Raw genomic sequence first — 15622 nt, forward strand, 5'->3', positions numbered from 1 at the left:
TGCAAGGGGACGTGGGCTCTAGTCTGAAGGGACGTGGTATCTAGTCCTAGGACGAGGGCTCTAGTCCGAAGGGACGTGGGCTCTAGTCCGAAGGGACGTGGTGTCTAGTGCAAGGGGACGTGGGCTCTAGTCTGAAGGGACGTGGTATCTAGTCCTAGGACGAGGGCTCTAGTCTGAAGGGACGTGGTGTCTAGTCCGAAGGGATGTGGTGTCTAGTTCAAGGGGACGTGGGCTCTAGTCTGAAGGGACGTGGTATCTAGTCCTAGGACGTGGGCTCTAGTCTGAAGGGCTCTAGTCTGAAGGCACGTGGTGTCTAGTCTGAAGGGACATGGTGTCTAGTGCAAGGGGACGTGGGCTCTAGTCTGAAGGGATGTGGTATCTAGTCCTAGGACATGGGCTCTAGTCTGAAGGGACGTGGGCTCTAGTACAAGGGGACTTGGTCTCTCGTCTGAGTGGATGTGGTCTCTGGTCTGAGGGGACATCGGCTCTAGTCCCAGTGGACGTTATTTCAAGTCTTAGTTGCTGTTAACAGAGTGAGCCGCCTTTACCTCAAGTCATTTGCTTTTACCTTGACTTAGAAGAGCAGTTAGCTTGACTTTGAGAAGCTTTCAGCTTAACTAAGGATTCCATCTTCTCTACTCTAGGAATGTGTTTTGATGCCTTCATGAGAATTTCTGATTCTTAAACTGAAATCATGCCAACAACTATTCAATCAGATGAGATGCTGCTTATTATATTTCCTCTACCTTATCTCTCTAAAAACAGTAAAAAATAAAGTGATGTCATTCATAAAACAAATAATTTGTTCATTCATTTACTGTTGTGCTCTGATGAGGCTCCTCTAACGCCCAGTCTTTACCTCTTTTTCTTTCCCTCGTCCCATAGATTCTACCCTACCTTTCTTTTACCTCTCCTCCTCTTTGTTGCATTTGATTTTAGCCATCTGTTTCCATCGCTGCTCTCTCTCATTTGTCCCCTCCATCTTCCCCCACATGTGGTTTTGCTCTCCATCTCTTTCTTTGCCCCACCTACTTCTCTCTCATCCCTCGCTCACATATGGTTTCTCTCTCTGGATCTGTGTGTGTTTGGTGTTATGTGGAGTTCACTGGGGCTCCCTGCTCACACACAGACTGTGGTGGCTTATGGGTTAGCCTGCCAGGGCCTGTTTCTGCATGCGTGTTTGAGTGTTTTACGGAGGGTTCAGCAGGTCAGCAGCTGGTTATGCAACACTGTGAATAGCGGGTCATTTAGGAGAAGATGACACCGTTCCTCGTAGCCTCGCTTTAGTTTCTCTCTCCACTCACTGCTTCTTTATTTCTGTTTTCTGTCAGTCTTTTAAAAAAAATAATGCCAATTTCCAAGATGTCACAAGAATATTGGTGGGTTTTTAATGGAGGTCAGATGTTTGTCATGTCGGAGAAAAGAAAGCAGCCAAGACCATGTCACAGCAGCACCAGTGTTTGTAAATCCAAAGCTAATTCAGTTTGTATAGTCCCCTTTAAGTTCTTAGGAAGATTATAGCGGCTTTGTTTACTCATTGTTCATTTAGCACTGAGAAAACACTGCAGAGTTAACTCATAACAGGAAGGTCAGCGAGGGACAAAACTTGCTCTTCCTTACTCAGCTATTTTAAAACAAGCAATGCCGTTTCATTAGGGTAAAATTAGAGCTGCTTGTTTTATTTTATTTTTTAGGTGACGCTATATAGATATTCAGAATTGTAAAATATTATTGCATATAACTTTTTTAACATCAGCTCTCCAGAAAACGGTCTGTTCTTGGTTAAGTGGTTCTATTTTTTTAATAAAAGTTGAAAGCCTGTACAAGAAAACTCTCATAAGTGGAACAAATTATTGTGTAAATAAGCTTTGAAAAGCTACATTTTCTTTGAGCCTAAGAAATTTCTGATAAGGAAACTCTAAGAGCTCATTGTCAATTTGAATAATCTCCATAAATCTGTCTGTATTTCATCATATTTTTTAGCTTTGAACTTCTAAAGTGTAATAATTCCCTGTTCCTGCAGCTCGTTACCGTATCAGCCTTAGCATGTGGACGTTGTTGATGTTCGTGTCGAAGTTCTCAGGCTATATTTTTGAATCTGTGAGTAATTTTTTTATTTTTTTTTTTATTTTTTCTAAATCTCTCTCTTCCTCTTTCTCAATGTTCTTGTTCAGTTACTGGACCTTTTCACCCAGTGGGATTGGTCCACCTACCTGGCCGACTACGGCAAACCCACCTGCAAATACCTGAGAGTCAACCCACACACAGCGTTGGCCCTTCTGGAGAAGTGAGTAGTCATGTTGCTTTGTTCCGTTTGTTTTCCTTACCAACAATTTAGCTTGTTTCTGTTTCTTAACTTTCTCTATCTTTGCCAGCCTGGCTAGTTTCTTAAATATTTTTCAATAGGAAAAAGCAAAGTCAAAATATTTCCCTAAAAGTAAAAAAAAAAAAGAAATCCACTGGACTTGGTTTCCAAGATTTGAAGACGTTTCGCCACCAGGAAACAAAGTCCAGTGGATTTTTTTTTGTTTTACTTTTACGGAATGACTATGACCTGGATGATGAAGTCAAAATAGCTCTAAAGAAAAAAACATTAAATATCATACTTTCTGTATAATGATGAACCTTGGTGTTTAATCAGAAGAACATGACCAATTAGTCATTCTAAACATTAGGAAGCAAATAAACCTTAAAAATGGATGAAGGAATAAAAGACTTTATTACTGTAATGGGATTGGACAGGATTGTGTCAATAATGGGTACGTTTTGTCGATTAAAGTTAAGAAATTAGAACCGGTTGAATTTAATATTACCGTTTGAGAGATACTTAAACCCACAAAGTTCTATCTAATTTAGTTTTAGTGGGAATTTATTTTCCTGATTTCATTTTAAAAAGAAAAGCAATGTTTAAATGATTTCCAGCTTATCGTATTCATCTAAACTCCTGCTTCCTGTTGTTCCCCTTTCTCCTGTTTTGACAGGTTGTTTAAGCCGTGAGTATTGTTTGTACGGCTGTGTGTGTTCTGCAGGCATGTATTGTTAAACCCCTCCTAATTGTTTTTTAAAAGTCAGAGTGTGAAATTTCACCTGAGGGATTCTCAGGGTTAACAGAAAGTGAACTGATATGTTGATGATACTGAGATTTATCTTTCCAACAACACCCACATCTGTGTGCATCTGTGTCATCATAGACGTTTATCGCATCCTCTCTCACACAGCCTGCATGTAAACAAAGTTCTAATCAGTCTTTGTGGATTACTGGCTTGTAAGAGTTTTTACACCAATTACGTGCTCAAGAACACTAACAAGCACGACATAAATCCCAATAAGAAAGAGAGAGAGGGGGTATTGCTGCTCCTCTATGCCCAGGTGGAACCTTTCAAATGAAGAAGAAGAATCCAACTTTATTGTCATTACCCTGTCACAAGTACAAAGCAACGAATTTCACTGTCTCCATTAAACCCATCCCTTTGGGGAGCAGCGGGCTGCCATTGTGCGACGCCCAGGGAGCAGTGTAAGGATTAATGGTCTTGCTCAGGGACCCAAAGTGGCAGTCTGTGGGACTATGTGGGACTTGAACTCAGAACCTCCGGGACCCAATGCCCTAACCACTAGGGGTCCCTGAGCAAGACCATTAAACCCCAAACTGCTCCCCCGGCGCCAATGTTGGCAGCCTACTGCTCCCCATGGGGAACTGGTTAAAGGCAGAGACTTAGGCTACGTTCACACTGCAGGCCTTGATGCTCAATTTCGGGTTTTTTTTTTTTGTGAAATCCGATTTTTTGCGTTTATATGCGACTTGTATGTGATCTCCTGCGTGAACTGCAGTCATACAAAGCAAGTGTCCCGTATGCACAGTAGAGGATGCAATGACATCACAGGCCAGTGTGCTCTATGTTTACGGAAGTAAACATGGATGGTAGCGCTGGAGCACATCTAGCAATCTTTTCCAACCATAAAAACACAATCTTTTTAAGATTAACAAACATAAATACTGCTCTCCGCATTATCATCCACAATGGTTGTTGTTTTTCTTGCCACTTCTTCATAGCAAGACCCAGAATTAGTGACCAATGTCAGGTATTAATGCCGTTCAGGTCGGATAAATGCCACCTGGCTGTTCAGACCCAGGTCACATTTGAAAAGATCAGATTGGTATCGGATTCAGGACCACATAGCCAAGTGGCCTGGGTCGGATTGGAAAAAATCGGATCTATGTTTTCCCGACAGCAATGAAAAGATCAGATCCAGGTCGCATATGGGCCAAAAAAATCGGATTTGGGTCACTGGAAGTGACCCAAATCACTTTTAGTGACCCAGCCTTAGACTTGGACAACTTTTATTGTCATTTTGTTTACACAGAGTGTATACAAAATAAAATTTAATTTTTTGTTTAGTACAGCTTTTCAGATAGTAAATGAACAACAGAGAGTGAATTTCCCCATTGTGGGTCAATAAAGGATTTACATTTTTTATTTACAGTCATGTGAAAAAGCATTGGCTCTGCACGCACTGGTTTTGGTCATACTTGAACTTTTTAAGAAAGAAATGTTTGCAAAATCTTATAAAATGCAGCTTTCCCATGGCATCTTTCCATAAGACAAAACTAAAGATATAACACTATCACACAATAGAAAGTAACACATTTTAGTGTAAATTTGCTGTCCCCTCAAAATAACTCACCAATAATGTCTAAATGCTCCTCCGAGGTTTCCTTATGGAGCTGGGGGATGTTGGGGNTTTTTTTTTTTTTTGTGAAATCCGATTTTTTTGCGTTTATATGCGACGCGTATTTGATACAACTTCATACAACGCAAGTGTCCGTATGCGCAGTAGAGGGTGCAATGCCATCACAGGCCAGCGTGCTCTATGTTTACGGAAGTAAACATGATGGTAGCGCCAGAGCGCATCTAGCGATCTTTCCCAACCATAAAAACACAATGTTTTTAAGATTAATAAACATAAATACTGCTCTCCGCATTATCATCCACAATGGTTGTTGTTTTTCTTGCCACTTCTTCATAGCAAGACCCAGAATTAGTGACCTATGTTGGGTATTAATGGCGTTCAGGTCGGATAAATGCAACCTGGCCGTTCAGACACAGGTCACATTTGAAAAGATCAGATTCGGATACATACATAGCCAAGTAGCCTGGGTCGCATTGGAAAAAATCGGATCTATGTTTTTCCGACAGCCATGAAAAGATCAGATCCAGGTCGCAAAATCGGATTTGGGTCACTTCAGGCTGCAGTGTGAACATAGCCTTAGACTTGGACAACTTTTATTGTCGTTTTATATTCACGGAGTGTATACAAATTTAAATTTTATTTTTTGTTTATAACAGCTTTTCAGATAGTAAATGAACAACAGAGAGTGAATTTCCCCTTTGTGGGACAATAAAGGATTTACATTTTTTATTTACAGTCATGTGAAAAAGCATTGGCTCTGCACACATGCAGCTGTCCCATTGCATCTTTCCATAAGACCAAACTAAAGATATAACACTTTCACACAATAGAAAGTAACATATTTTAGTGTAAATTTGCTGTCCCCTCAAAATAACTCACCAATAATGTCTAAATGCTCCTCCGAGGTTTCCTTATGGAGCTGGGGGATGTTGGGGATCACCGTTTGTTGTCGATCCACAGATTCTTGACGGAGTTCAGGTCTGACATGTTTTGCCAGTCGGGGCAAAACAGCAACACCTCAACACCATGTTTGATTCTTGGTTTGATGTCTTTTTTTTCTTAAGTGCTGTTAGGTTTGCAGCAGACGTAATAGGACCCACAATCTTCCAGGAAACTCCGAATGTTTTGATGTAGATGGTATTTGGCAAAGATGGACCTTTCTGTTCTTGCTCAGCAGTGGTTTCTGCCTCGTAAGGCTCCCATCTTTTAAGAGTCTGTTTTTAGCTAATGCACCACAAACTCTGACTTTAACTGATGCAAATGGGGTCTGTAATGCTTTAGATGATGCCCTTTCTTTTTTTTCTTTTTTTTTTTTTGCGCAACCTTCTGGATCAATGGTTGAGGCCTTCTAGGAGTAGCTGTGGTAGGGTGGGTCCTCACGTGAAGGTTCACAGCAGTGTAATGTTTTCTCCTCTGTGGAAAGCGTCTGAAACCGTAATCCTTTGATGTCCCAAAGCCTCAGATAAATGACTGATGGACTGATAGAGACTTTATGTCTCATTTTATGCTCAATGTTTGGTAGTTTGGAGCCTTTTTTAGAAGTTTTAACATTCCTTATGTTGAAAAACAGGTCATATTTAGTGATTTAATGAGGGAGGTTATTATTTTGTTTCACACAGTCAAGGTTTAGTTTATTTCCCTACATTGATAAAATCATTTTAAACCAGTTTTTGTATTTATTTAAACTGATTTAACTTTTAAACGTCTAATGTATGGGAATGAATACTTCTCACAGCACTGCTGAACAGCTGACACAGATTGCACGTCTATGGAGGCATTTTGAATCTTTCCTCTACATTTGCAGCATTTATACTGCTGTCTTTCCACTTCATCCATCTAATCATCTTCCTCCTCCTTCTGTCCCCCAGGATGAAGGAGACGAGCAGGAAGAATGTCGTCCTCGCCCAGTTCAAGAAGGCGGACAGAGACAGACAGAAGCTCATCGACGCCGTGATCAAACAGCTCCGCAGCCTCATCGCGCAGCATCACACTTAGACAGCGGCTGGTCAAGAGGCCCATGAGCTCCATCAAACTCTCTGATAAGAAACATCCTGGAGTTGACGGACTGGCTCTCGTCTACCAAAAATCTACTTATTGGAAGCAAATGTTTAGAACTTGCAAAATCTTGACTCGTGCACTTATAAAGGTCGCCAAGTTTTCCATCCCAGCTTCTGCTCATTAGTTGCTAGTCGACCTGCCATCAGCTGTTTTTGTAATTTTCCTGAGATTATCCTGAAGAAGATTCTTCTGACACTGTTAACTAATCGTCACGTTGATGTTTTAGGATGCTACTGAGTCCCTATATTTGATGAGACGCAGCAGATTTATGAGCCAAATCTTAAAATGCTGCTCCTAAACCCCTTGTTTTCATCTTTATCTAGGAGGTTTGATCTATTCATGCAGGATGCTATTAGATGGCAGACGAGAAGTATGAGATGTTAAATGTTTTCATGGAAATTATCCTAAAGCATCCATCAACCCTGTAACAATTTATTAATCTGACTGAACCGGTTGGGTTAAGCAGCCTCTTCTGGCTCTTCTTTTAATGTCTTCCATTCCTCTCCTCTTGGTTTCTTGTAGCACAACGATAAAACACATTGAATGTACGTCTGAGATTCTTTTGCCATTTGAGATGTCATGTTAGGTCGCTTCGTACTCGGAAAAGCACTGAAATAAAGACTGGAGCTAAAGCGAATGCAGGATGTTACTGCAATAGATTATAAAACTACACAGCAACACTTTTCCTTTTTAAAGGGATGTAGAAGATTGTGTGAAACTAAGTGCACCTGAGGGGTGTGCTTGCTTTTTAAGACGACAGTAGTTTGGACTCTGAAGTGGTTTTGAGTGAAAGCCATGCAAAGGTAAGAAAGGGGGCAAAAATAAATCCAATAAAAAGAATATTTGGGAAGTGGGTTCTATTGAGTAAATATAAATAAAATCATTCAATTAATGTTGACCTAGATTTAGTGAGCAATATTTAAGTTTTAAGTCCAAGAATGTGTTTTGTATTTGTAGTCGGTATCTTTCTAATTCTACCTTCTTAAAATTAAAAATCATATTTTATGCCACACTTAATCCTTCAAACTTTTACATTTTAGCATTAGCACGAGATTTAAATTTGAGTCTTGTCTTGTTAAATTGTTAGGTAATCAGTAGAAGTTTAGAGATCTGCAGCAATATAATATGAATGGTTTAAGTTGCCTTAACATGGTAGAAACTTTGCTGTTTTATTTAATCTTCACCAACTGTTGCAGCAATCTCAGGACTTTGCTTAGTCAGATTGGAGCTTTCTCATTTAGAGACCAACATGGCAGCAAAAAAAAACGTCAGTGAAAGCGGATCTTGGTGGTTTAATTCAGAGACATTTGGGGAAATCAGGGCGAACCCTTAGTTTGACAAATTAGATGAGCCCCACACCCAAATCTGATGAGGTAGGGCTGGACCGAACCAGCAGACATGGCTTTCAAGCGACCCCACTTCACAGGAAACTAATATCCAACCTGCAAATACTTGAATGGGTGCCTCAACTTTAAACCTCCATAGAGATAAAATATATTAAGGAGAGGGATGGCATCCAAACATGGCAACCGTTCCCCAACCTTGTAGTCAAACTTGATTAGAACGGAATGAGTATTTAAACTTACTGTGTGTAAGTAGCTGGGTCTTAAATGAGGGCAGGGGGGTATAATGCTCCAACCTGGCAACCGCTTTATGTTGTGTAGTTTAACTGCTTGATTGGGAGGAGTTTGTATGAAAGCATTGTACTAATGCCAAGCACACAGTCCTAGGTCTTCCCTAATGCAAAGATCTGTGTGTCTCTGATACTTTCACACACAGTTAACTCATTAGAGCACAATATTTACTTAGTTTCACATTAGAGATTAAGGGTCTTTTTTTTCATTCTCATTTTGTTCAAACTTTGGTGCAATATTATTGAAAGTGCAGCAGCATTGAAAATAAAACAATGTGCTTTATAAAGGGATTTAGAGCTACCATGTTTTTCATGTTGATGAGCAGCATCTTGTTTTTTTGTGTATTTCCTTGAGAATTGGTTATATTTTGTAACCAACTGGTCATTTGTTACTTTTTTTCTTTGTTTTTGCTGATCTAAAGGGAACGGGGTTGTTGAATGTGCCTTTGATGTATGTTGTTGTTCAACCAATGAAGCAGCAATACTGCGGTTTTTTGGACTTTGGGTGGTTTACTGATGGTTCACAATAAGAAATCTTAAAACTACTGCTTGCATTTCTGTTCTCTTTTTTATGTTTTCAACCTATAGCCGGATTTCAAACTTTTGTGGAGGTCAGATTTTCATTTGTTTCCCACTAACAGCATTAACAGATCCGTGAGCTCCTCTGGTTTTTTCTCCATGCAGGTTGTTAGATGTTTACCTCAGAAAGAAATGAGATTCAGTCCTTTTGTATGAAGCTTTGTCGGTTTTCCAGAGTCCTCTCTCTGATGTTTCTACTTTCTGTTCTTTTTTGTTTGTTGCAAAGCAAACCAGTTGTGACAAAAGCACTGTACACTGTATGTATTAAACCACTAATTGATGAAAATACTAATATTGTGACAGATGCCAACAGACAAACATGACATAAATGACAAACTGTGGAATATATCTTGTGTATTCAGTATATTGATTGTACCTTGGTTTATATATATATATATATATATATAAAATATACACACACACACCTGTTGTGTCACAATATCCTTGTGGGGACCTTCCATTGACTGCCATTAATTTCCCACTAATTTATATGGCCTAACCATGACCCTTGCCCTAACCCTAACCATTACCGACACATACCTATCCCTAAACCTAACCTAAACTCAATTCACACCCTAGTTCTAAACCTAACCCCCACCCCAAGAAGAGAAACTTTCCTTATGGGGACCTGTTTTTGGTCCCCACAAGTACCTATGAGTCCCGAAAATGTAGCATATTCCTAGGAAATTGTCCCCACCAGGTATTAAAGACATGGCCACACACGCGCGCGCGCAGGGGGGTAGCACTGCCGCCTGGCAGCAAGAAAATCTGGATTCGATTCCCGGCCTAGCTCTTTCTGCATGGAATTTGCATGTTCTCCCTGAGCATGCGTGGGTTCTCTCCAGGTACTCTTGCTTCCTCCAACAGTACAAAAACATGACTGTTAGGTTAATTGGCTTCTCTAAATNCTTCTCTAAATTCTCCTTAGGTGTTAGTGTGTGTGCGTGAATGGTTGTTTTTCCTGTTTGTCTCTGTGTTGCCCTGCAATGGACTGGCGACCTGTCCAGGGTGCACCCCACCTCTCACCCATTAACAGCTGGAGATAGGCACCAGCACCCCTTGGGCCCCCGCTTGGGTTATGAACATTTGGCAACTTTAATCTGTATACACAGTCACGTCATGGGGATCTATGTCCTTATGGGGACTAAAATCCTGCTCCTCATATGGTAAAGTTAATTTCTTTGAGCCAGGGTTAGGTTTAGCATTAAGGTGTGAATTCAGTTCAAGTTAGGGTTAGCTATATGTTTGGTAATAGTTAGGGTAAGGGTCTGGGTAAGGCCATATAAAATGAATGCAAGTCAATTAAATGTCCGCACATCGAAACATTGTTTGACATTAGGAGCTATAAGTTTATTTCCAGTCTTGTGTTTTTTGTTTCACTCCCTCTCTGAACCTTATCTATTCACATTTCTCTAAAGACATTCATGCACTGACTAAGAATTTCTAGAAAGCTTCTATCAGCTTTATGTCACACTCTCTCTGACCCAGAGAGGAAGCCTTATCTAATGGAAGCAGCAAATTTGAGGAGTCGATCTGTCATCATTCTATAACCACTAAAAAAACAGCTGAATGCACAGATTTGGTTTCTAGTTTCACTTCCTTAGAGAAACATTTGTTATGGATAAAACACTGAGATTTTAGCATTTGTATCTGATGAGGATTTGGGCCGCTACACAAATCTTAGTCAAGAATAAAAGCCCCTGCAAATTTCCTCTAATATCATATTGCTCAATATTCTGAGAAAATCAGGAGTCTCAAAGGACTCTGTCCCCTTTCTCTATCTCCTTTCTTTATCTAGGCTCTACATCTGTGTATCAAGGATCATACCAGGACCAAAAGACTGAAGAAATATGACTTCACTGTCTGAAAAAATGACTGTTAGGTTAGAAAGCATCTTTAAATTACCCTTAAGTGTGTGTGAGTCCATGGTTGTTTGTCCTCTGTGTCTCTTTTCCCATGTTATGTGCATATAGGAATGTGGTATAACAATAGATGAATGGAAACAGCTCATTTTGGCACCTACAGTATCCCAATATTCCTCTAAGGCACAAAAACGTGACTGAAAGCAACAGGTACGTGTGAACTGATGAAAAGGCCAAAGCACTTCTATCATCTTAGCCTCTTGCTTGTGCATTAGTTGTTTTTAATGCAGGATTAAAATATTTCTATGCACCCAACTGGTCATATTGACGAGTTGTCAAGGTTTCTATGAGTCGGTCTAGAAACCTTCCAGGTATAAACTACTGGAAAAATACTTATTTATTGACTAGATCCTGAAACACTGAGCTAAAAGACCTTTTGAACTTATTTTCCCTCCACGGATCAGTCTCTCTCTGTATTTTATTTAGTAGAATATGAGAAGAAAAATAAGAGCAGGTAAATTATAAATGTCAGCTTCACCACACATTGATCAAATGAATGTCTGGTTACCAGGCCTCTGCAGAGCTGAATGCTGATGAGAGAATTCAGCCATTTAGATGCGTTGGAGAAGGAATGCATCTACAAATTGCAGCTCAGTAGCTCTGTAGGACTAGAACCAGGACAGTCCTGTTAAAAACCTCCTGTAGGGTTCATAAAATGTAGGTTTTAGCTTAAGAAGAACTGAAATACACAATTTATGGATAAAATGCCTGCAGGAAGGAGAGACAGTTGAACCCCAGACTCAAACGCTTCCACTGGACCTCCTCCGCAGAGCAGTTTTATTAACAGAACATGACACATGGTTACAAACAGAGTATTTTTCTGACAGAACAATTGATCAGTTCATGAAGACAGAATGCTCCTTCGGAATGACAAGGCAGGAAGGTCTCCTGACTGAATCATAACAGGAGTGGAGCATCCCCTTACACAATTGTTTTATAAGCACACATTAATTTTATAATCATCACTGAATAAACCTAACACCTCCCCTCTCTGCTCTACAGTTGGTATAAAGTTTTTATTTTATTTTATTGTTTTAATAGAGTGACATTGCTTCAACATGTGAGAGTTATCTCATTATTTATTGTCTAAAAACCCCAGGGGTCCCACATTCATGTGGTCTGGCAAAGATGAGAAGAAGCAGATCCATCGAATCTCCTCATATCTCTTCCATCTGCTGCTATGGAGCCAAACTCACTTAGCAACTCCAGGAATACGCAGGAAGGAGGTGACAAGGCTAAGTAGGAAACCTTTTTTGGCTTTAAAGGGATTTTTGAGATTTATATTTAAAGTGTCATTTGTAAAGAGGTTAGTTTATATCCTACTTGTGGCAGATAGAGCCATTGGTAAAATAGTTATAGGAGAGCCACAATCAAAGTGGATTTTTAAAAATTATTTATTTATTGTTTTATTTAATAAATTTTCCATATGCTTTGTTTTCCCTATGTACATGTTTTGCTGAAGTGGGTCATCTGAGGTCAATGTGGGGTCACCTGAGGTCAGTTCAGCCTCCCATTCATGTGTGTTTATCTCTCACACTCACCGCTACAACAAATATCTGTTCATCTTTAAGGATTTGTCTAATCGGATCACTTTGTTTTCAGGTGATGCTCAGGTTTGATAGCTCGTTCCAGCAGAAAGGGGAGATATGAAAGCTAAATATAGAAACAGGAAGAGATGGTACGATATAGGAGGATGTCTTCCTGCACAAACTAGTGAACCAGGATCCTGCAACATCACTGCACAGGATCAGGCACATAACCTTCTTTGTTTTAGCCTTGCAATCACAACAAACTTAAATATTTCTCTTAGTATGTGTTTTCTTAATTATTCACATTCAGCTTTTTGTCCAATCTGCCACATAATAACCACACGCTTTGTGTGGTTATTAAGTGGCAGATTGGATAACCACACAATGCGTGTGGTTGTTATGTGTTTTATGTGGATTTCTGTGGTTGACCAACATAAAATTATCTCTTATTTAGAAGTGGAAGGAAAATCATGTTTCAGTTTCAGTTTTTTTTCTGCTGAATATAAAAATCTGAAAAGTGTGACATGCATGTTTATTTAACCCACAGGTGTCAATATTTTGTGGATGTAAACTGAACCTTTTGTCCATTTTTCTTTGCAAAAAAACAAGTTAAGTTAGCTTAAGAAAAATAATCAGTTTTTTATATTTTCAGTAACATTTGGTTCTGGAATTCAACTTGGCCAATCTAACACATAGTAATGCTTCTGATCCAAGTTCTGCTTCCACCCTGGTTCTGAGTCAGGGTCTTTATTTAGTGGCTCCATCCACCTGTGACTGGCTTCCCAATCCCTGCTGAAGAAAAGTTTCCACCACCATATTCAAGCATGGGATGATATCTATAAAATTATTTATTAGGCCTGATTGGTGGACTTTATATGGCTAATAGTTGTCATGTTGTAAGAATTTTCAAAACCCAGCTGTTGTTCTCTGCAACTCCTCAGAGTTACCTTAGAGCCCTCCACTCCCTTCACTTTTCATTCAGGACATGTTTGTCTCAGTTTCTCAAAACTGACCTTATAAAGTTTTTGTAATGTGACAAAGTGTTGAAAAGGAATATGAAGATAAATCCATTGCTTTTCTAAATTCAATTTAAATGTTGTTCAGTTTATTTTCATAGCGACAATTTCCAACACATTTCGTCTCAAGGCACTTTACAGAGATAATTCAACCATACAGTCAGATTGGTACATTTTCTGTCTAAGGAAAACCAGCTGGGTTTCGACTCATTACCTCAAAGGCAATCCCTCACACTAAGCATGCTTATAGCGACAGTGGAAAGGAAAACTCCCTTTTAACAGGAAGAAACCTCCAGCAGAATCAGGCTCAGTGGGAGCGGCCATCTGCTGAGGCCGACTGGGGTTCAAGGAGACAGAAGCAGACATAGAAAAAGAAGCAGAGATACAAAAGGCAACTGTCCACCAGGTTCACAGGCGGCCCGATCCAAGAAACACACAGCCAGGCAGATGAGCTCCGAGCCAGCTCCCATGTCAGAGGATAAAGAGAGCACATCAAACCAGTCTCTTTCAGAGACCAAGCTCCAATATCTATAAACAAAGGTGTTGATGGCAGCAGCACAGCTGATATTCCTCTCCAGGAAGGTGTCTCAGCCAAACAGGAACAGACCAGATGAAGCTACTATGAGAAAAAGCAGATAGAGAATAACGATAAAGATTGAACTAACTAACTAACTAACTAAAATTCTGCACAATGTGAGAATAGAGATAGAATCAAGCAGAATAAAAAAAAAAGATCCCAATATCCTCCAGCAGTCTAAGTCTATAGCTATGGAGGACCTAAAGAGACTGTAAAAGAAAAAGAGTCGTTCCAAATCTAACATTTAAATCAGGCAATTTTAAATCCAATTTGAAAAATATTTTATTATTAAGCTATTTTAATTGAATTATTAAAAAGGAATTGCAAATTGCATTTATTAATGCATTATTAAATGCTGGGATTTGAAAAAGTATCTTCAAATCCTATTTTTAACTAGACATTTAAAAAACAAAAAACAAAAATAACATAAATCTGATTATAAATAACTTTCCTAATCACACATTAAAAATGTTATTTTTTATTTCATTTCCAATTTTTTTTTCATCTTGCATTTTTAAATCTTTTTGAAATTTCATTGTCCCTTTACCCTCTCATTAACCTTTTCTGTGTCCCCTCTGGACCCTGAGCACACTGGAATCCATAAATAGCAGCATAAATATAGGAAATAGCTCAGGATATCTAACTATTTTGGATGAGTTAAGAGAAAGGTAGAGCTAAGAGCAAAGTTTTTAAGCCCAGCTAATAGACTCTACATTTATGTATTATATTTCTGCGATATCATTAAGACCTACAGTACATGGTCAAGGAACCTACGCAGATCATTTGACTCCTAAGCTCGGGTGAGAACCATTTTTTTTTTTATCTCAGCAAACAAATAGTTCACTAGAGCTATAAACCAAAACAAAGGAAAAACTCTTGTCTGCATCAGGGTCTCGTTCATCTTTCACATGCACATCTCATCAGATCTCAAAGCATCTACATTACTTCCTATTTTCTTCTCTTTTGCATATTGTCTGGCTCCTGTGTGGGACAGGCTAAAACCATCAGATTAGCAGCTATCAGGTTGTTATCTCTACTTCATGCAAACATGGAGATAAGCAGGTGATTAAAACAAACAGCAATAACATCAGGCTGATCTCAGTAGGTTTCAGCTTTTGCTCAGGTAGGAAATAGCATGTCTCTACCCCTCTCTCACACCCTCTTTCCTGTCACTGTTGAAAAAAGAAAAAAACGAGCCACGGGTGCCATTAAAACCTAAAAAACAAAAAAAAAAAAACAACAAACAAATATGAGGCTGGGGGCTTTATGCTGCATAACAACCACTTTTAGCTATGAGGCTCTTAAATTCAGTTTGATACTGCCATATTTTGGCAAATATTAATTATAGTTGTAATGAATGAAACAAATAAAGGTCAGAAAGTATTAAAAGAATGAAAAGATCTTAAATCAGGTTCAGTCCAGAAAAACATGAAATCCACTGCAGAGATGTCACTGGTTAAAAACGCCATATTAATAACAGAAAAAATGAGTTTCTGGTGATAGCACCATGGAAAATCCTCCTTTGGTTTTTAATTTGAGGCTTGTACAAAGTCCTTCACTCCAGGGTGGGTGGCCTTCCTATAAGTTTATCTGTCCAAACACTGTATATATATATATAT

At 39.2% G+C, this 15622-nt stretch overlaps 1 protein-coding gene across 1 annotated transcript in view; it reads left to right on the forward strand.

Moving 5' to 3' along the window:
• The window catches only part of LOC107094665 (exocyst complex component 6B-like), a 136959-nt gene extending 129223 nt beyond the window's left edge, over positions 1–7736 (forward strand). The window contains exons 20-21 of the mRNA XM_015390432.1: positions 2175–2287; positions 6558–7736. Of these exons, the coding sequence (XP_015245918.1) occupies positions 2175–2287; positions 6558–6684 (240 nt within the window). The 3' untranslated portion in view covers positions 6685–7736. The remainder of the gene's footprint in view (positions 1–2174; positions 2288–6557) is intronic.
• Positions 7737–15622: the final 7886 nt, after the last annotated feature.

This window comes from Cyprinodon variegatus, unplaced genomic scaffold (genome assembly GCF_000732505.1).
Source record: "Cyprinodon variegatus isolate N-32 unplaced genomic scaffold, C_variegatus-1.0 Scaffold499, whole genome shotgun sequence".
Lineage (NCBI taxonomy): Eukaryota > Metazoa > Chordata > Actinopteri > Cyprinodontiformes > Cyprinodontidae > Cyprinodon > Cyprinodon variegatus.